The following is a 21,564-nucleotide window of genomic DNA, read 5'->3' on the forward strand; positions in this document are numbered from 1 at the left end:
GGCTTTGCAACGCATTTTGAAAAATACTGTTCAGGTTTCTTAGCCGGGTTCAAAAAAGTGTTCAGGTTCAAAAAAGGGTCCATGTTCTGTGTCGTTTGGTGCCTGTAGAACCCACCGAAAGACGCTTGCCGGCTAAATTTTGATCCGGTTTGACATCAAAAGCACACCTCCCAAACCCGGATTATCCAACCCCCAAGATCGTCAAAAAGCCTTCCTTATTTGTACATTACCTAATCCGTAACCGTGTATGTTTACGGTCGCAAAATCGTCGAGAATATACATACCCCGGGGACCCTTCCCGTTTTTGGTACCTGGGCTTCCATTGTTCTGATTTCTTTGCCCCTTGTTTATGTCAGCATTCAGGACTTGGCGTTGCGTTCAACACGTTCATTGCTGAGCCCCTCCACAGACCACACAACGTATATAGCCATTGGCATTTGCAGCCATACCGTAGTGAATTGCAAACCCGTCTTTGATACCCCAAAAATGCACATTCGCTTGATTCTCTCGCTTGTTCTAATCCAGCACGCAGCCTCCATGGTGATTCCCCTGCTTGATGAAGTGGGGCTTGGTTCTCTCTTCAACAGAGAGGACGCTTCTTCAAATAAGCCCGGAAACTTGAAACCTAGAAACGGCCCGGCTCCTTTATTCAGGGTAAGCAACGCCGTGACCAACAGGTACATTGTCGTGTACAACGACGAGGTGACCGAGGAGGACGTGAGCTCTCACAACAGCTGGATCTCGTCCGTGGCTGAAAAAAGAGACTTGACGAACGAACAGGACGACGACCGTAAAATTGAGTTTTTCGGCTTGCCCCATTTCCGGGGATACCTGGGCTGGTTCCCTGAAAACATCTTGAAATCCATCCAAGACAGCCCTCAGATCAAGTACATTGAACAGGATGCCCGTGTGCACATGTACGATACCTCGTACCAGGACGACGCCACATGGGGCCTTACACGTCTTTCAGAACGGGGCGACAACGGCTCTTCAGACGCTTTTGTGTATGACTCCGAAGCAGGAAGCGGTGTGGTTGCGTATGTGCTTGATACTGGAGTGAGAGCCTGGGATGGTGATTTCGAAGGACGGGCAAAGTACCACAAGGCATTGGCATTCCCCGGAATTCCTGTGGATATGCATGGCCATGGCACACACGTTGCCGGCACGGTGGGTTCCAAAACGTGGGGTGTAGCGAAGAAAGTGGAAATTGTGGGCGTGGGTGTTTTAGGGCCTTTTGGCACGGGCATGAACTCCGACATTATTCGTGGAATTGAGTATGCGGTGAAGGGCCATGAAGAAAACGTCAAGAAAAGCAAAAAAGGATTCAGAGGCACGGCCATCAACTTGTCCATTGGTGGAAGTGCCCTGGGGGCCTTGGATGCTGCGGTAAACGCCGCCATTGACGCTGGAGTCCACGTTGTTGCAGCCGCTGGTAACGATAACCTTGATGCCTGTGATTTTTCACCCAGCAGAGCCGACAGAGTCATCACCGTAGGAGCTGTGGATGAAAACGACCAGAAAGCGAGTTTCTCCAACTACGGCAAGTGCATCGACATCCATGCTCCGGGCGTTGATATCGAGTCTGTGGGACTCTCAACAAGCCCTACGCTCATGTCTGGTACCTCCATGGCAGCACCGCATGTCACCGGGTTGATCGCGTATTTTTTGTCGTTGCAGCCTGGTTTGGGCTCCGAGTTCAGCGGAGACCTAGTGGACCCAGCGGAAATGAAAAGCAGGCTTCTTGACTACGGCACCAAAAACGTGCTCAAGGGTCTCAGCTCGGATACCGTGAACCTCATGGCATACAACGGTGCCGAGGACGCCACGGAGATCTGGGCATAGAGGCCAAGAAATGATAGCAATTGGGATAGATCTTCAGGGTTGAGCTAGTCGCCAATGGAGCGCCATTAAATTGTGAAACCGAAAAACGTCATGTAGCATCGTAGACGGACCGAAAATCGTCAACTTAGTGCCGTCAAGCCCTCGCCAGCTGAACCGCCACCTTCTTAGGCGCCAATCTCGAAAACACCAACGGCGATCGCCAAAACGCTTTTCAGAAGCGCAAAGCCGTGGCTGAACGGACGTGGCTGAGTAGCCCATGCCACCGTATCGTCAAACGGCCAGCACCGTTGGTCGTTTTGCCATCGTTCACCTTTTGTGGACTGAGGGTGGATCTTTCCGGAATGTCTTATCGCAAACCCACCTCCCCCAAGTCATCCGCCAAGGACCAATTCCCGCAAAGATGAATTCCCGCAAAGATGAATTCCCGCAAAGATGAATTCCCGCAAAGATGAATTTTTTTCTTCCCGGCGTGACCCGTTGTGGATTTGCACGGCTGACAATCTCCAGCCATCGACAGATCTACAGCACGCAGACGCCCGATCCTCGTAGAATGAAACCGCTTCTGCCTTCCTTGCAGCATCCGTGAGGGCATGGCTTCTTCACTGCGGCACCACCTAAGCGAACGGGTTCGCTGCGTCCAAGCCTCTGGACGGGTAGCGGGCCACGGGGTATGTTCGCCAAAACGACATTCCCACGAAAACTATATGGTGACAGCTTTGGGTGGCAGCTTTGGGTGGCAGCTTTGACCGCTTTTTGGCTGCGAAAAATCAGCAAGCTTCTTCAAGCCCTCCCACACACCACCTCCCTCCCGTTGAAAACAATCAGCTGAGCAAGCGAATCCAGCCCGTTCCGAGATCCAGAACGCACATTGCAAAAGCCCCGAGACGGCCCGCAAGCCGCCATACCGTCCTGACACCCCTGGAAACACCCCAAATGGAGCCACTAAGGTGCGGAGAATGGCAGCCTCCAGCTACCCAAAACGGCAGCGGATACGGCAGACCTCTGCCTCCCGGGAGCAGTTCGACACCAACCCTTCCAACCCAGCAGATGATTGGCTGGTGCAGGTGAGCAAGGGAGGGAAATGGGAAAGATCACCCGGCGGGAGCCACAAAGGCGGCAATTTCGCCATCTTCTGACACACCCTGCTCTTGGCAAGCCTGAGCCCTGACGTCAAGATAGCCTTTGTGCGTCAGGGGAAGGTGGGGCAGGCTTTTTGGATCTAGGGAAGATTGGCGAAATGGAGATGGATTCTTTAGATTGTGTTTTGCAGCAATCGGACCGACGCCAGATTGACAGATATTTTTTTGGCCCTGACGTTTGGGGGCATGAGACGGCATGAGCCCCGCAGGCCGGTTGCAAAACATCCAAATCAGATCCTCAAGCCCCTATAGCCGCTCCACCTCCCCAAGCCCCCAATAGCCGCTTGACCTTGTTGATTTTCGCGGCTTGGCAAAAAATAGCTGCCTTATCGCTACCGCTCCGAACTTGCCTGATGGCTCCTAGCGACAAGGCGCCAATTCGTCCGTGAAACATGAAAAAGCGACCGTCGGTCTTGGTTAGGAACCAGGCACAGCCGACGACACAATGGCCAGACAATGGGCATATGGCATTGGCGAACAATGCACCGGTCTGCCGCCGATGCACCCGTTTCTGGTTTGTCTGCATCGAAGCCAATTGTTCGACGGCTTGCTGGTTTCGGATCTTCACTATATAAGAAGCCCGGCTGAACCGCTGTTTTGGAATTTCTTCATCACCATGAAATTCAACTTTTCTCTTCTACTTCTTGCTGGCTACTCTGCTGCCGCCGTGATTCCCTTGTCGGACCAGCCCGAGCCTGCTGCTGAGGCCGCCGTGGAGAAGAAAGACCTTCTCTCGCTGATTGCACCTTTGTTCCATGTTTCCAACCCGGGCAAGTCCCGCTACATTGTGGTGTACAAGGACGACGCCTCGGAGGAGTCCAAAAACGAGCTCAGCGACTGGATCTCCCAGAGAATCTCCGCCAAAAGAGACGGCTCCATCGACAGCTTGAACTTCTTTGGCTTCAACAGTCTCAGCGGATACCTGGGTATTTTCGACGACGACATCTTGGGCTCCATCAGAAACAACACCGCCGTCAAGTACGTCGAGGAAGACGCCAAGGTTTCGGCTCTGAGCCTCACCAGACGGTCTAACTCCGAATGGGGTTTTGTCAGAATCAGTCACCGCAAAAACGCCGCCAATGGCAACTACCTCCATGATGACGAAGGTGGTAAGGGTGTCACTGCCTACGTGGTGGACACTGGAGTGAAGTATGATGACAGTGAGTTTGAAGGCCGTGCTTCGTTCGGTACTTCCATCGCCTTGCCTAATGAAAAGAGAGACCCTCTGGGTCACGGAACCCATGTTGCTGGTACAATCGGTTCCAAGAGCTTCGGTGTGGCCAAGAAGGTCAACATTGTCTCGGTGAATGTGTTTGACGCCAACGACGACGCTTATGTTTCAGACATGTTGAAGGGCTTCGACTGGGTCATCAAGGACCACAACAAAAACAAGGACAAGAGCGGCTTCAAGGGCTCCACTTTGAACATGTCCATTGGTGGTGCCAAGTCCAGTGCTTGGACGGACGGAATCAACGCTTTGCTCAAGGCTGGTATTCATGCTGTTGTTGCTGCTGGTAACGAAAATACTGATGCCTGCAACTACAGTCCTGGTTTGTCCGATGCTATCGTTGTAGCTGGTTCTGATGAGGACGACAACAACTACAGCAGCTCCAACTACGGAAAATGTGTGGATATCATTGCTCCTGGTGTCAACATTGGTTCTGTCGGTGTGAAGCTGTCTCCTTACTACATGACCGGTACCTCCATGGCTTCCCCCCACGTCTGTGGAACGGTCTCCTACCTTTTGTCCTTGTACCCCGGCAAGGGTTCTGAGTACAGCTCGTCTGCATCGCCATCCGACATTAAGAAGATGTTGATCAACTACGGAACCAGAGACAAGATTTCTGGCTTCAACAGCGACACCCCCAACGTGCTTGCGTACCAGGGTGGAATGAACCCAAGCTCTTTCTGGAATTAGAGAGCCTTTGGTCCTTTCCTGAACGGTATTTCCCTTTCAATTTGCTTATTCCTTCGTTCGCTTTTATCTGGCTAGTCCAGTACAAAAATTACCCTTTGTAACAATGAATGGAGGGCCGTTTTGGCCCATTCGCTGAAGAGCAATTTGTAGTCATTGAGTGTGGGTTTGTTGTAGTGTTAATTTGGCCTTGGCGTGATTCTACTACGCCGTGTGTATTTGCTATAACGATATCTTCAATCGGTCTCCTCAATAAGCGGGTCGAGAATATGAATATGGCTCAGTACTTCCCTTCCTGGGACCCTTTTCCACATCTTATGCTGGTTCCTGAACACCTCAAGGAAGAGACCTCTTAAAACGCGATTTTGGAACGCTGCATCGAGTTTTGGACCATCGGGACAATCCTTCCGAACCTGTCCCTCTTCCAGAGAGGCAAGTTGAACATAGAATTGAAAAGGCTTTTGATCTTTGGCCGTATAGTGGTCTTCAAGAGGCTGCTTTTCATGCTCTTCTGCATCGATAGCACCGTAATCTGGGGTTGGGGGTCGATAGACAAGGTACGGGTTGGAGAAAACGGGATCCTCGCGGTGATTATGGAGAGATCTTGAGCTACTTATGGAGAGACTTTTGGCTGTTTCGAAGATCGAAACCAAATCAGGCAGAAGCATAGTGGTATGTTTGGGAGTATTTCGCAGCTCTTTTTTGCAGCCATTATCTGAGGAAGCACCATGCTTCTGAAGATTTCAGAAAAAGCAGTCCAGTGTGGCTTGAGCTTCAGCCAAGACCTGAAGGGTCTTAAGTCATTAAATTATTAAAAGTTTAGCCTCCTTCCCACTCCGTTTGCCTGCCTATTAGCTGTAAGTGGTCGAGAACTCACTGACTCGTGGTGAAGGGCACTGTTTCAATTTGCATTGGGGAAACAAAAGTAAGATTGACTTTACTACAATAGAAATTACACTAACAGACTGAACTTATCAGAACTATTTCTTGGGCATTTCATTCCATTGGGATCTTTCCAACTCTATCTTCAGTGCCATCAGCCGAGCATAGTCAGGTAGCCACCAGGCAACGTACACAAGCCTTTCATCTCAAATGCACTTGATATTAGCCATCAAACTTGATTTACATTCTATTCTAGGGCAATTAAAGATACTGAAACGAAATCTTATATGTCACGTGACCATTTTCAAATCCAAAGAATCTTCATTCCATCCAGAGAGCAAGCCCACGAGAGTTAATCAGGGCTATTTGTCTTGAATCAAATGTCTACTCGGATTTTTGATCCTTTGTTGCATAAGATCTTGACCTAACTCATCTGAGGGCGGGTAATATATCCATCACGACCTGCATATGCATTCACGCTCCCACTATAAATGGAAGAGCATCGCACCTAAATTTTTTCCATAAACCATTATTTGATCTCTTTACATGAATAATCCTAAATTCATGCAGACTTTTTGTTGCGGGCTTGTGGCTTTCAGCCATGGCATCGCCGCTTCGAAGCGAATGAGAAATCAACGAAGATGAGGAAACTAAGTCTCTTCTTTCCCAGTCCGATTCGACTATGACGACAGGGTTGAAAAGCGCCTGCAGTGAGTTTATGGCATTGGGTTTAACCTGGTGTTTCATTGTGGGCTTATACTTGCCAGTATTTAACAGTTCTGATTCAAACAATTTCTCAGTGGCTTCGAAGCAGCGATGCTTGGTTGATACCTGGAAGCACGCAACAAAGAGTTTGCACGATTACAAGACAAGTCTTGTGTGATTCCGGTGATGAAATATCCCATAACATTCGCAGTTTCCACGGTAGCATACGTCTAGAACCCAATCTAGTATGCCGGTGACCGCCAATCGACCTTCCATGGATGTCTGATGGAATCACTACAAGTTTGTCTTCTCTTGATTTATGGATCGTAAAATTTTACTACGTAACACACCGTTAGATCTTACCCTTGACGTTAGGGCGTGTCAATGGCCACTGGTAGGAGCCTGCCTCCGAGAAAACGTAGCCATGGTCAGTCAAGAACTTTCTCAAGTTCTTAGGACCCTTCGAGCCGTATGGGTAGATTTCAGGCTTAGGAGCCTTGTCCGACTCAATGTACTCCAACAATGGTGTGAACAACTTCCAAGACACATCCAACTCGTCATCTCTCACGAAGTTGGCATGGTTGCCCAAGTAGCAGTCTCTGATCAACGCCTCGTATGCTTCAGGGATCCAGAAATCGTCAGAGTATCTGGTGGAGTAGGTCAAGTCCAAGTCCGTCAAGGAAGTCTGTGTGGAGATACCGGGGATCTTAGAATTGATCTTGGTGTAGACAGCCTCGTTGGGCTGGATTCTGATGACCAACTCGTTTCTGTGGATCTCCTGGAAAATACCCTTGGCCACCTGCTTGAACTGGATTCTGATCTCCACCTTGGACTCGTCCAAAGCCTTACCAGCTCTCAAAACGAAAGGAACACCGTCCCATCTTTCGTTGTGGATGTTCACAGCAAGAGCAGCGTAGGTGCTGCATCTGGATTCCTTGTTGACAGTGTCGTCGTCAAGGTAGGATGGCTTGGAACCATCCTCAGACTTACCATATTGACCGAGCAAGATGTCGTTAGGGTTAAAACTGTCAAAAGCTTTAAGCACCTTCACTTTTTCATCTCTCACAGCCTCTGGGTCGAACGACACGGGTCTCTCCATGGTCAAAAGGGTCAACACTTGCAATAAGTGGTTCTGCATGACGTCTCTGATTATGCCGATCAGGTCAAAGTAGCCGCCTCTTCCCTCAGTTCCGAAAGCCTCCTTGAAGGAAATCTGGACCGAGGAGATATGCCTGTTGTTCCACACACCAGACCACAACTCGTTACCGAAACGCAACACCAACAAGTTCTTCACCATTTCCTTGCCCAAGTAGTGGTCAATTCTGTACAATTCTTCCTCGGTGAAAAGAGGAGACAAATCCTTCTGCAATTGTCTGGAAGACTCCAAATCGTGACCGAAGGGCTTCTCGACAATGACTCTCACTCTTCCGCCTTCGGGGTAGACGAATTGCTTGATGTGAGAAGCAACAGTGGTGAAGACTGATGGAGGCAATGCTAAGTAGAACAAACGTTCGGACTTGGTGACCTTGTTTTTGGTGTCATACTCCTGAATAGCGTTTTCGAGCTTCTCAAAGCCCTCAGGCTTGTCGTATGGACCAGAAATGTATGAGATCAACAGCAAGAAACCGTCGACTTTGCTCTTTGCCTTTTCATCGTGCAATTTCAAGTGCTCCTTCACACGCTCTCTCAACTCCTCGGTGGTCAAACCCGAACGGGCGTAACCAATGATGTTGACAGTGTGAGGCAACTGATTTTCTCTGTAAAGCCCAAAGAGAGCAGGGAAGGTCTTCTTTTTGGCAAGATCGCCTGAGGCGCCAAAGACGACAATTGACACGTGCTCACCGAAACTGTCTGCTGACATGCTTGTATTTGTGGTGATTGGAAAATGTAGTTAAAGGGAGGATTTCAAGAAGCAATTGTTGCTAGTGAACAAAAGTTAAAAAAAATCCCGGCCTTGCGGTTATATATGATGAGGTCGCACCAACTGCCATGCGAGATATAAAGGGCGGCCTGCACGCAGCCATAACGCTACCACCTCCCAGCCGGCCATGTCTGACCGATAATCGCACTATAACTATAGTTGCTGGGATTTGAATAATGAAAGTTTCAGTCAATTGAGTTGAAGTTACTCGGAGTAAAGTGATTTTAATGTCGAAATTCACATGCTGATTAGCCCTTTTAGCTCCGGCCCGGTATCGGTCATATTCCTCCGCTGGCCCTGCCCCCGTCTTTCGGTGCAATGTCTTGCGGATTCTCAACCTTCACGTGCGGTGATTACAAATTCGCAGTGAAAGAGCGTTGTTCGCTTACCCTGCAGGACCCATGGTTATCATTGACAAATAATTGCAAATTCTAGGTGTCAAGTCCTCGAGGTCGTGGCGGATGCAAGAAACAATGGAGGCCTCGAATGCCTTAGTTTGCGATGTTGTATAAGTACCTCGAAAATCACACATCAAGTGCCTTCGAAGATAGTTTCACAGCACACTGTTCCGGAAAAACTACCCAATTTGGCTGCCGTTGAGGTGAGAGGGCCCTATCTCCGTTTGTCCTGGCTTTCCTCCCCCACGTCTCATTGTGCGAGCCGGGCAAAAGGAGGCAATCCTCGGAGGTTGTGCTATACTGCATGACGCTTGTAACCAACGCCTTATCGTCTATCACCTTCTTCAACTAGGTGCTCCTGGCTGCCATTGTCACCATGATAGCTTTCAGGGGTCTCAGTAGTCAGTGAATCCTCCTTCCCAGTAGGCGCCTTTCCTTCAGGCTCACGGGCTTCGGCGTGATCTTCGTGTTCATCACCGATTTGGAACATGTCATCGTCGTAGTCTGGTAACGTTTCGGCATTGAATTCGTCAAAAAGATTCTCCTGCTCGCGTTGACGACTGCCATCCAAGTCAAGCAGGTCTCTCTCTTCCTCATCACTGTCGCTGTAGTCCTCGCCAGGTATGATGTCAAACTCGTAATCGTCTCTTCTACGACGTCTAGTACTGCCTGGAGACTTGTGGCACTTCATGGTGATGATGGCGATAAGGAATCCAAGGACCGCCAATGCCATGAAATACTGGCCCGCGTGGTCAGCAGCATAGTGCTTGTTGTTGTCCTGCTTGCCGTCCTCGGGCTTATCCTCGTCATCCGACTCTTCGTCAGAACTGTCCTCTGGTTTCTCAGGTTTCTCGGTTTCTGGCTTCTTTTTGTGACCGTCAGTAGTAGTTGCCGTCTTCGTCGTCTCCGTCGATGTTTGACTGGTGCTGCTTGTGGTAATGAGCGAAGTACTCAGGGCAGCTGCCGTGGTCAGTGTCAGTGTCAGTGTCAGTGTCAGGGTCAGGGTCTCTGAGGTGGAAGTTGGTCTGTTTTTGCTCAATTCACGACGCTCCGCAGCATAATCCTTGCTGAGGTCGTACTTCTCGGCCTTGTCTGCGTCGATAACCTCACCAAAGAGACGAAGCTGCCAGTTTTTGAGGGTCACCTCGTTTTGTCCACGAGAACTGGAAACCTCAAGCTTCCACTCACCCACACCACTCTCACCGAAGTGAGCGACAGACATGAAAGTCCAGTCTCTGAGTCCACGAGTGGATTGGTCGAATGGACGAGGATCAGCGAGCTTGCTAACGATACCACTTGGAGAGGTCAATTTCACCTGGATTTGGCCACGGAAAGCCGACTCGATGTTAACGGTAACAGTGACGTGCTCCACACGCTCAAAGTTGACTAGCTTCAAGTCATCCTCAGTGAGATTGACGCTGCTCGAGATCCAGTCGCTAGCGGCTGTTTCGCCAGACTTGACAGCTTCATTCACCTCGAGTGTGTCGGCGTAGTACCAGGCCTGAGGCTTTACACCCTTCCATTTTTTGGCTTCCTCCACAAGCTTCTCGGCGTCAATCTTACCGTAACCGTACTTGTGGGAGTATTTGAGCCCAAGTGCTGTTTCTTGGTAATCACCGTCGTGTTCGTTCACAGTGACAGCTGCCCGGGCAGCAACATGCTGCACATCACGCCAATTGAGTTTAGGGTTGGCCTCAAGCACCAAAGCAAAAACACCTGCCGCCAAGGGGGCAGCTGCCGATGTTCCACCGTGGCCCAGAGAACATCTCTTTCTAATGTCCGTTGTTTGAATGTGTTCGCCGGAGCCTGAACTATAAGTGACAACCATAACGGCTGAGCAGGCCTCGGCATACGTAGGGTGCAAGTCCTTGTGATCGATGGCGCCCACAGTGATGGAATATATGGAGTTGGTGTAGCCGTCAAAGTTGCACTGGTCGAAAGCACGACCACCGTTGCCACTTGCAAACACATAGACTGAACCCTTGTTTTGGCGGCCCTCTTGGACGCCTTTTATCATGGCTTTGCGCACAATCATATCGGGAGCCGCAACGGTCTTGCCGTTGTCTGTGGGGCCCCATGAGCATGAATAAATATCGTTGGTTTCAAGGCCGTAGATCATAGCGGCGGCCTCCTCCTCGGACGAAACTGCGGCCGAAAGGATACGTACTCCGCTGACCTGGCCTTCGTAGGCCACACCTATACCGCAAACGTCGTTCTTGACGGCAGCGATCTCTCCAGCACAACGAGTGCCGTGATAGTCGTCGAAAAGACGAGGGGTGGGCAAGTTTGTGTTGTCGTTGAAATCCCACGAGCCCTTAGCGTTGAAGTTGGCCTTCAAATCGTCCAGGTCGTGGTCCAAGCCATCATCCACAACGGCTACTGTGACATTGTGGCCACGGATACCCTCATACCAGACATTCTTAACGTTGATGTCATTTCCTGGATACCTGGTGTTCACCAAGTGCCACTGACGAAGGAAAAGAGGGTCGTTGATGCCGAGCTTCTCGCTCACCTCTTTCAACACTTCTTGCAGAGAATCCGTGATTTGAAGATCCCGAGCGGCCATTTCCTCGGCAGCCTCGAAATCCACAGGCACGGGCCTCCGGCGCTCGAGCTTTTTGGGGTATAGCATGTGGACCAGCTTCAAGCCTGGGTGGTTAATCAAGGCGTCGTGTGCATCCTCATATCCTGGAGCTCTTTTCATGAGTTTGTGGTTGTTGGAGTTGTGGTTGCCCAAAAACTGCAAATGCTCGTGATCTTTCTCGACACTAAACACGAAATGATCGTCCATGCCCCGGACAGGGTGCTCAAAGTGGTAGTCCGAGTGTTTGTTGATGAACGTGTGTAGGTTTTCAGCCAGGTGGGAATGGTCGATTTCGACGATAAAGTATTGTCTGGCAGAGTAGTCCTTTTTAGGGACGGAAAACGCCGCCACTAGTGCCACGAAGCACTGGAGCAATACTAACGGCAGAAGCTTCATCTAGTATGAGTAGTTGTTGAAGAACAGCTGTGTCGCGAAAATAGAAATGGTGGGGGAGTCTGAAACAAGACTATGAAGGAAAAAAAAATGTAAAAAAAAGAAACGCCCTTGACACATTCAGGAAGGTTTGGTCCACTCAGAAGGCAAATTTTTGCAACCTGGCAATGTTCAAAAAAGCTTGTTGAGTTCTCTTGTTTAGGGGTCAACTGACACAAAACGTTGTGGGGGACCCTGTAATGGCTGCAAACAGTCCGCGAATACACCGTGAATCAGAAGGGGACTATGGGCTTCAGATCTTGAAAAAGTGTTTGAAGGTTGATTGTTTTGCTGGGTTATTGTAGTTGAGATGGAATAGATTCTCAGGTTGGCCAAATGGCCAGAAACGCTTTGTGGTTTTTATATCACAGTGGGAAACACAGCCTTGATGCCATTTGAGGCATGGAATGCCCGGAGGTTTAGTGGAAGAAACGAGGTTTGTGGGCGCTTTTCGTCCGTTTCACTCGTATTATGGAATTAGGATTCCTGGTTGTCCAATTTGAAAGTTACAGCTTTATCACTTCAGCTGGTATTCTCGAACTTCCAGGATAAATGCAGCCGACGGTAGGTTTCGTATTCCATTCTCTATATATATTGTAGTTTCTTCCCCATTTTCCCCTGAAAGAGGTGCTTGAACTAAAAGGTGCCGACTTTGACTCTGATCGGCATTCTCCGAAGTTAACTTCGATCGTCCCATCGCAATCCTACAGTTTCTGATCCGTCCGTTCTATTAATTCCTATTACCATTTTGCTCCCAAAAGTACAGCATTGGGGTCTGTGGGCTTCTCCACCTCGTTGAAGTGTGTGATATAGAGGCGCTCCGAAGGGATGTTGGATTCCTCACAGAAGCCCGTGGCCCACTTCTCTATTTCTTCGGCCATTTTTGTATTGTCCATGCTTGAGAGATCCACTGCCCCGATGCTGTGATAAATATCCTTGACTTGAGAAAGCCACTCTTTCTCCGTCACGTCCTGTGGCCTGGTTATTTGACCACCTCCATTAATACACCCATCAGGACATGCCATAACTTCGACATAGTCACATTTGGAGGCATCTGAAACTTCAGAAGGTGCCTCCAGTCCTGAGGTGCCATTTTTTCCTCCCATTCTGGCTCTTCTTCGAGCTGCAAGGGGGTTAACTTTGCCTTGTTTGGCAGCTCCGCCGGGAGTTGGCTTGAGCTTTCTGACCAAATTTTGAATGTTTTTAAAGCCGTTGACTACCGCCGCAGAGGCAATCTTGTCCCCAGACGGCTTGTGCATCAACCTCATCTCATACGTATCCAGGTTACGGCCCTCAACGTTCACCACCTCAAAATCCTCCTCGCGATAGACATCCGGCTGAGTACACATCATGTGGTTTCTTGTAAGCATCAAGTAGTTGTAGCTGTAGCCGCCGGATTGAGATCCTGAGTCGTTAGCCCAAGAGAGCTCTTTGTAAGGCCACGAAGGCGGGGCCATTTGGTGATAGATATTAGAGGTCTGAGATGCAACCTTAGCGGCGTTTGGCGGTAAAAGTTCGTACTTCAGCGTCTCAAGAAGGTTCACGAGCTCCTTTGCTGTCAAAACACAGTCCACGTCAGGAGCAGACGTTTCCACTGGGGTGTTTTCCGGTCTGGCACTCTCCAACTTCTTGTCAAAACAAGGCATGATTGAAAGATGGTAAATGTCGCTTCGAGAAACTCCCAAATCACGAGCAACGAGGGTTTTGAGGAGACACCCGGTGATCTGCTGAGGTGACTTTGTTGCAGAAAGCATGGGCAAGACGTGAGGGTGTGTCTTCTCCGCGTATAGCACCCACCCGGGGCAGATTGACAGCAATACTGGTCCCTTCTGGCCGCCTTGCTTTCTTGCAAACATCTCGTGAGCTTCTTGAAGCAAAGAGAGCTTTCTTCCCAAGGCAGTACCCACGACATACTGGAATCCCATCTGGTTGGCAAACAAGTTGACCAATAAACGATCCATCTGTGCCACCGAGTATCCATATGCCTGGGCCAAGGAGGCCCTTGATTGGTGGCTTATGCTCGCCACAAACACCTTGTTCGATGTCTGATTCTCCTCAATAGCTCGTAGGAGCTGTTCATGTGAATGCTGGGCCACAAGCACTTCCTCGGCAGATGTAATACAGCCAGAGCATGCTAGGCAATCTGCCAAAGAAATTTGCGCTGGAGAAAGCGCAGCGGCCTTGCCATCGATCTTGGATATCTCTAGAGGATTTCCCTTCTCATCTATTTGTATCTCGACCTCTCCCGCTTCCTGGTTTTCCGGGTTAGTCAGCTCTACTGGCTTGATGCAGGCGACACCGGGCGATATGAAGTCATTAAGGTCGTCCGCTGATAGGATGGCACTCATAGGTTGAAGGAGGAAGTAGGTGTTGATGGATGACTAAGATGAGATATACTGCTGATAGAGATCGCGAGCACCAATGATAGACGGCAGGTTGTCAGCACACCCATAGAGGGAAAATTAACGCCATGTGCACATGGAGAGAGCGGCTGAAGCTTGGAAGATAGACAATACATAGAAAAGGTAATTTAAGGGGTGGAATGGGACCAATACAAGGATTTGGGTGTGTGCACGTGATTGGTCACGTGAATTGCCCGATTTCGGGTAGATTTTGTAAATGGATTTTTAGTTGATTAGATTGAAAAAGGCTCTCTATATGGTTAAGGATGTGTTTATAGTTTAGTCTTCTTTCTTCGTCGTCAACTTTGAGGCAGAGGTGTCTCAGAAGCACTCAAGCAAAACCCTTCGAAAGGTTAAACCAGCGGAGGAAAGTAACATAGAACTTACGGTGATGACTATGAGTCAGTTTGGGCCTTAAATCAATGTTGTTTTTTAACTAAACACACCCTGTTCAGATTGTGCACCGCATCTTCCCCTACTCTCCTCTCACTCCAGGTGCACCATAACGAACGTATCAAAATAAAGGTGACCAAGAGCTGAGCAAGATCGCAAGTACTTGAAACAGTCGATTCAACTTTTAAAAAACCTATTGGACGCTGGATGTTACGAGCGTCGCATACTATCACGTCTAAAGCGGAAACGGTCTCAGCCGCATGTCTAGGTCAATCGCTCCCAACAACCAATTAGGTGCTATCTTTTTTTGTGAATCCAGTATCCTTTCACTCTTTGAAAGGCGTTTTGCAATTCATACTCCACAAATAGCGCAATTGCCACGATCTCTCAATGAGCAACACCTCCTCTTTGGTCAATCTTCAAGACATCTCCCAAAAGTCACCTCATCTGAGGGGACCGAACGGTCTGATTGAGTAAAGCACGAGCGGAAGAACAATGGATGCCTCAAACAGCATGGGGTTTTGATAAGCAAGGCGGAGAAGGGTAATGACCAAGGTCTTGGCGACGTTTGTTCTAAGCTGGGGAATAGCGGAAGAAGACCGAAGCGTCAAGCGACAGCGAGAGGAATTGGAGAAGGCTTCAGGGTTCAAACGGCATTCTGCCCCACAGACGGGGTTTACTTTTACTTGAGTTGAAATCTTTACAAGTGTGAAGAAGTGGCTGCGAATTTATATGGCGCAACCACACAATACAACGAAGACTTTCACCAGACTTTTTTTTACCAAAATTCTCTGAGTCCATTGTTTTGGGATCTCACGCCCGGCTGAACAGCCTCAAAACGAACCGATCGCCCGGTGTTGCCCAAATCAAGCGCTCTCTCTTGGCACCCCATCCTTTGTTGATAAGCCGCTAGATTAAGGTGTACCAAGGTGAAAAACTCTCTTGGACTCGAGAATACCGTCATGTTAGCCTCCCCGTTGGTTTTCTTGGCCAATTGATAAGACTGAGTATTTAATGGCTGCTGATTCGTCGCCAGGGGAACACAACTGCTATCATGAGATCCGATCTGAAGGATTACGAAAAACAAATTGAAAGCGACGATGCGGTTTCGGGCCTTACCGGAGAGGCCTTGAACATCTCGCCTCGTCACCAAGAGTCTCAAGCTGCTGAGGACCACAGATTGAAGCGTGTGTTGGATGCAAGGCATCTTTCCATGATCGCTATTGGAGGTGCCCTTGGTACTGGCTTGTTGATTGGAACCGGTTCTGCTTTGAGGTCTTCTGGACCTGCGGCCATATTTCTAAGCTACTCGGTCATTGGCTTTGTCGTTTACATGGTGCTCAACGGTCTAGGCGAGGTTGCAACACACATTCCTCTAGCTGATGGATTCGCTGGTTACTGTCGCAGATACGTCGATGAAGCACTTGGCTTTGCTTGTGGATGGACATACTTGTTTTTGTGTTTGTTGGTAGCGGCCAACCAGTTGGTTGCAGGTGCCTTGACGATACAATACTGGATTTCCGCTGAAAGAGCAAACCCGGGTATCTGGGTAGCGGTGCTTTTGGTTTTCATCACCACCATCAACGTTCTCGGTGTTCGCTTCTTTGGAGAGGTCGAATTTTGGTTCTCCGTGACCAAAGTCTGCACTTGTCTTGGGCTCATCATCTTATTGCTTGTCATTGCCTTGGGAGGTGGACCCACTGGAGATCGCCTTGGTTTCCGTTACTGGCAGGACCCTGGGGCATTCAGAGAGTACGCAGAGCCCCTGAGAAATCTCCACATCGAGGGGGATCTCGGCAGATTTGTGTCTTTTATCTCTGTGCTTGTTACTAGTGTTTTTGCGTACTCTGGCTGTGAGTTGGTGGGAATCACATTTCCTGAATGCGCCAGACCAAGAAAAGCCATTCCCAAAGCAATCAGGTTGACATTTTACCGTATTGTGATCTTTTACGTCCTCAATGTGTTGGTCTTGGGTATGTGTGTTCCTTATGACGATGAACGGCTCTTGGGTGCCAGTGGACTTACGGCTTCAGCGTCTCCTTTTGTGATTGCCATTTTCAATGCCCAAATTCAAGGCTTGGACCATGTCATCAACGTCTGTATTTTGATCTTCGTTTCCTCCGCTGCTGTTGCTGACATGTACATTTCCTCCAGAACGATATATGGACTCTCGGTGTCTGGATACGCTCCATCGTTCTTTTCGAAAACAGATAGGAGAGGCGTGCCATACTACGGAATCATGCTCTCCTTCGCCTTTGCATTGTTGGCCTTCATGGTGACCTCTTCAGAAGCTGCAGACGTTTTTGATCATTTTGTTAACGTCGTTTCTCTCGCAGGTTTGCTAGCCTGGGCATGCATTCTTACTGTTCACATGAGGTTCATGAGTGCCGTCAAAGCACAGGGCATTGATCGCAAAAAGGACTTGGCTTTCCGCTCTCCACTCCAGCCTTTTGGCACATACTTTTCCCTTGGTATCTGCGTGTTCGTGATCTTCGCAAAGAACTTCACCGTTTTCCTTGGAAGTCCCTTTGACTACGAGACCTTCATCACAGGCTACATTATGCTTCCTGTATTTCTCATAATGTACTTTGGATGGAAGTTCTGGAAGAAGACTAGGATCATTCCAGCCAGTGAGATTGATCTCGTTTCGTTCCGTGAGGCTTTCGACTACCAGGAGGAGCAATTCCAGGCCAAAGACGCTGAGGAGCGTGCTGCAAGAGAGGCAAAGGGAAATCCAATCAATTTCCGCTGGCTTTACAACAAGATTTTCGGCTGGATTTTCTAATCAGCCAAACCCACAATCAGTTATCAAGTACCGTATGAAAACTATAAGCTGTGTAGAACGGTTCGATTAGCAGTATCATCGACCCTTTCAAGGATCTTTACTTCTCTGAGGTGATTTATGGCAAATAATAATCAAGAGATGAAGTCAACTTTTACAACAATCCGCTAACATGCATTTTATTGACTTTCTTGAGCATTTCCAGCCTTCTTTGATGACATTTGACTACCCAATTTTCATGAAGTGGACAATTGCCGCGTGCACGTAATAATTATCTTATTGATCTAAGGTAAACCAATTCGCTGCAGTTAGTGCGGCTGACATAAGACCCTTGGTGAAATCATGTGGCTGTCTACATGGAATAACTATTGCTTGTCTCCCAAAGCCACAATATATAGAATCGATAAATTTATGTGCCCGTTTCTAAGCTTCTATTGATTGAGGGGAAGCAATACACCCATCACCGAACATGGCTTTTCAATTGATTGGTTCTCTTGTAGGTGCGGCTTATTACATGACTGGCACATTCAAGCGACCTGTTCAGACAGGACCCCTTATGCATGTAGTGACGGAGAAACGGGTTTGAGGTGGAAAACTGTTAAATTTGAGTGCTATTCGATGAAATTCTTTCAGGGGATGCATTAGCGGGCTGCTTTTGACTAAGGGGATGTACGTGAAGCAGGAAACTTCGAATCTAGACTGGTAAAGAGGCCCCATGGCATATTCACGAGACAATCAGCCAAGAGGGCTTATGCATTTACGAGTTCCAGGATTCATATATGAAAGCCCGCTTTTCTGGGGGCTTTTCCTAATTGAAAACTTCAACATCAACAGACATGTTGGCTCCAACAACTTCTAGCAAAAAAGATGTCTTCGAGGTTGAAAAAAGTGAGTCTCAAAGCTCAGAAGCCGAGTATCCAAATGTGCCAGAGAGCAACGCTTCATTAAATTCCCAGCCGATAACGCCCAAGTCTTTTGGTATCAGAAAATCTGAGCTTGAACTTGCTCAAATGAAAAGTCGCTGGCACCGTCTCTTCTACTTCTTTGCCATCTTTCTTGGAATGTTCATCATGGTGACGGAGCAATTTGCAACCAATGTCTTCGTGGGCTATGCAACGAACTCTTATAAGCAACACTCACTTATGTCCACTGTCACTACTATAGGCCAGGTTGCCATGGCAGCATCGTTGCCTTTCTTTGCTAGAGCTTCGGATGTGTTTGGTCGCCTTGAGTTGTTCGTTGTAGCCTTGATAATTAAGACAATGGGTACCATAATCCAATCCCAGGCAGTGGATATACAAAAGTATGCTGCAGGCACGGTTTTCTACTCAATTGGGAGCTCGGGTATGGTACTAGTCTGGCAGGTCAGCATTGGAGATGCCTCTACCTTGAGGTGGAGATTTGCTGCTCTTTCGGCATTGTGTATGACATCTGTGGTCACCACTTGGTCAATTGGAGAAATAACATCTTCCATATTGAGAGCACACTCCTGGAGGTTTGGTATTGCTCTCTGGGCGTTTACCACCCCTTTGGCATGTTTGCCGTACATGTTGACATATCTTCATCTTATTTGGAAGTCGAGGAAAACAGATACATGGAAGGTTATCTCGAAGGAGCGAAAGGAGGCCTTTCTTAGCGGTAGTGCTACAGCAACCAGATTTCACCAAGAGGCACTCTCGTCTGAGTCCATCTTCCGCAAACTATGGGCCAACACCAAGTTGATATCAATCAAAATCGTCAAAAGGTTGCAAATTATTTTGTGGGACATGGACCTTATTGGTTGCCTTTTGATAGGCCTCATTCTAGGACTCTTCTTGGTACCCTTGACACTCGCTGGTGGTGTGAACTCCAAATGGAGACAAGCTTCTACTATTGTGCCCTTAGTGATGGGTTTTGTTGCTGTTCCTATCTTCATCGTTTGGGAAAGTAAGCTAACCAAAAGACCCTTGCTTCCATTTCAACTTATGAAGGACAGAGGCGTGTGGGGTGCTTTTGGAGTCAGTCTCTTTAGTACGCTTATTTCTTCCACTCCAGGCAGTTATGCCTATCCTGTTCTACTTGTGGGCATGAATGCATCTGTCACTGTCGCCACCAGAACTCCGACCTTAAACACGTTTGTTGAAGGCCTCACTGTTCCCATAGTTGGGCTTCTTCTCACTAAAGTAAGGAGAACCAAAGCTTTCATTGTACTTGGAGACTTTGTTATGCTTATTGCTATGGGCCTATTTGTTCATTTCCGGGGATCAAGCGATGGGTCCAATGGTAAGTATTATCGTGATGGAGTAGCCGCAGCTATGTGTATTTCTGGAGTTGCTCAGGCAATGTTCTACAGACTCACCACCACCTCGCTCCAGGCATGCACTAATCATGAATACATGGGCCCTGTGACAGCCATATTTGGTACCTTCATCACCATTGGATCAGCCTTTGGGAGATGTATTTCAGGAGCCATATGGACACAAACAATGTATGCGGCCATTCGTGAAGAGATGATCAAATTAGATGTTGATCCTTCTCTTGCTACACCTGCTTATGCATCGCCATATGATTTTATTGAAGACTACCCGTGGGGTTCGGAGCCTAGAAGGGCTGTTAGTATGGCGTATGCGTCTATTCAGAGGAAGCTCTGTATTGTGGCCATTTGTCTCTGTGTTCCGATCCTCTTCTTTATAATGCTGTTGCGGGACCATCGTTTAGTCGATTCTCAAAACTTGGATGACCACAAATCTGGCTCTGAGGATCCTGAAAAAGCGGTCAAGATTGCTGAGCGTGAAAAGTCCCAAATTGTTTTCAAGGACGATGACGATCATATACTAAACTGGCTCAAGAAAATCTTTGGCTTGAGAAGGAAGGGATCGAAGTTCAATTCCTAATAGCCCATGGATATGAGTCAAGGATCGTTCGGAAGACCGATAAACACTTCAAAAGCGCTATATACGACAACATCAATGAAGTAAACTATACTTGAGGTCATCCTGCCATGTAATTGCCGCCATACGATGGCTTCGCCAAATGCTTGAAACATTTTTTTTTTAAAAAGCCAGAATCGATCGGGTGATCTCGTAAACTCTCTCTTTTTTTGTTTTCCATACAATTGATTCTTTTATTATGGATAAAAAAGTTTTATTTTTTTTTTTTTCTTGATTTTACAAGTTGAGCTTATTCGGAAATTGACTACTACTTTTCTTGTATACTCGCGCATTTGCAGGCGAGTCATAAATGGAGAAATCAAACCGGCCACCAAAAATCCAAACGGAGCCCTTTTTATGTGAAAGTCCTAAAAATCGAAAAATAAAGTGAAACATACTTGATTCTGCAATTTTTCTCCAATCTTCTACCTCAGTTCTGTCTTCAGTGTGGGTATCTCAAATGCGGTACCTGCCACACACATGAGACCTTCTGGACAGGCGCAAGTGAATATTTAAAACTATCAGACAAACATGTATTAAGCATAATTAATTTGAATATCTCAAAATTCGTCACACTGAGACTCTTTATCTTTATAATTGAACCTCTACACTAGACTCTTTCAACCCCAACTTGTCGAGGAAATTCTATATCATACGAATATCTATACCAGGCTATACTTGTAAGCATTCACTGAGGAGCTAATCCTGCTTGTCCTTGTTATCGGAGCTATACGAAACGCTACCCGCAAATGGACCCCACTCAAAGGAGTGGCGAGTCATTCCTGGGTCTCTTTGATCGACAACTTCCGAATTATCATGCCCTTCTGGAGAGGCTTCAATCTGGCGAATGTCCGGTATTCTTCGATTGATACGATTTGCATCATCATACCTGCCCTGAGAATTCATTAATTCAGCCATATCGGCTGGACCGCCCTTGACGCAGTCGATTTGAAAAATTCCAAAAAGGTTTTTTGAAAATGCCATTTGGGGAATCAAGGAAGAATAACTTGTATGTTTTTCCGCGTGGCAAAGATTCTAAACCCCCTAGGTCCCAGGCTGTCACCTGCATCCTTTATTGGTGCGGCGCCATGACTGAAACAGACCTGTCACAGATAAGCTCCAATTGGCTTTTTTTGTTGAGTGATGCACAGTTTTTTTGAAAGAAGAAAAAATCCAGTCACTTTAATTAAAGCGAACAAAAATTGAATCGAGGAGGGGTGGTAAGTTCACGATTGCAACGCCAAAGCCGCGACGCAAGAT

The 21,564-nt window shown here is 47.9% G+C and overlaps 7 protein-coding genes across 7 annotated transcripts; 4 read left to right on the forward strand and 3 right to left on the reverse strand.

The window, feature by feature from the left end:
• Nucleotides 1-486: 486 nt before the first annotated feature.
• Nucleotides 487-1,842, forward strand: C7M61_003415 (S8 family peptidase; the record flags this gene model as incomplete). The annotated part of the gene is made up of 1 exon (XM_024858755.1): nucleotides 487-1,842. The coding sequence occupies one exon, from the start codon at nucleotides 487-489 to the stop codon at nucleotides 1,840-1,842; it is 1,356 nt and encodes a 451-aa protein (XP_024713242.1).
• A 1,755-nt stretch (nucleotides 1,843-3,597) lies between these two features.
• Nucleotides 3,598-4,899, forward strand: C7M61_003416 (S8 family peptidase; the record flags this gene model as incomplete). Its single annotated transcript, XM_024858756.1, has 1 exon — nucleotides 3,598-4,899. One exon carries the CDS (start codon nucleotides 3,598-3,600, stop codon nucleotides 4,897-4,899), a length of 1,302 nt encoding a protein of 433 aa, XP_024713243.1.
• Nucleotides 4,900-6,835: 1,936 nt separating this feature from the next.
• Nucleotides 6,836-8,344, reverse strand: ZWF1 (glucose-6-phosphate dehydrogenase; the record flags this gene model as incomplete). The annotated part of the gene is made up of 1 exon (XM_024858757.1): nucleotides 6,836-8,344. The coding sequence occupies one exon, from the start codon at nucleotides 8,342-8,344 to the stop codon at nucleotides 6,836-6,838; it is 1,509 nt and encodes a 502-aa protein (XP_024713244.1).
• Nucleotides 8,345-9,127: 783 nt separating this feature from the next.
• On the reverse strand, nucleotides 9,128-11,782 carry KEX2 (kexin; the record flags this gene model as incomplete). Its single annotated transcript, XM_024858758.1, has 1 exon — nucleotides 9,128-11,782. One exon carries the CDS (start codon nucleotides 11,780-11,782, stop codon nucleotides 9,128-9,130), a length of 2,655 nt encoding a protein of 884 aa, XP_024713245.1.
• Nucleotides 11,783-12,558: 776 nt separating this feature from the next.
• NAR1 (Nar1p) lies at nucleotides 12,559-14,166 on the reverse strand (the record flags this gene model as incomplete). Its single annotated transcript, XM_024858759.1, has 1 exon — nucleotides 12,559-14,166. The coding sequence occupies one exon, from the start codon at nucleotides 14,164-14,166 to the stop codon at nucleotides 12,559-12,561; it is 1,608 nt and encodes a 535-aa protein (XP_024713246.1).
• A 1,501-nt stretch (nucleotides 14,167-15,667) lies between these two features.
• On the forward strand, nucleotides 15,668-17,398 carry C7M61_003420 (uncharacterized protein; the record flags this gene model as incomplete). Its single annotated transcript, XM_024858760.1, has 1 exon — nucleotides 15,668-17,398. One exon carries the CDS (start codon nucleotides 15,668-15,670, stop codon nucleotides 17,396-17,398), a length of 1,731 nt encoding a protein of 576 aa, XP_024713247.1.
• Nucleotides 17,399-18,231: 833 nt separating this feature from the next.
• Nucleotides 18,232-20,268, forward strand: C7M61_003421 (uncharacterized protein; the record flags this gene model as incomplete). Its single annotated transcript, XM_024858761.1, has 1 exon — nucleotides 18,232-20,268. One exon carries the CDS (start codon nucleotides 18,232-18,234, stop codon nucleotides 20,266-20,268), a length of 2,037 nt encoding a protein of 678 aa, XP_024713248.1.
• Between the last annotated feature and the right edge of the window lie 1,296 nt (nucleotides 20,269-21,564).

Source organism: Candidozyma pseudohaemuli (genome assembly GCF_003013735.1).
Source record: "Candidozyma pseudohaemuli strain B12108 chromosome Unknown scaffold00008, whole genome shotgun sequence".
NCBI classification, from domain to species: Eukaryota; Fungi; Ascomycota; class Pichiomycetes; order Serinales; family Metschnikowiaceae; genus Candidozyma; species Candidozyma pseudohaemuli.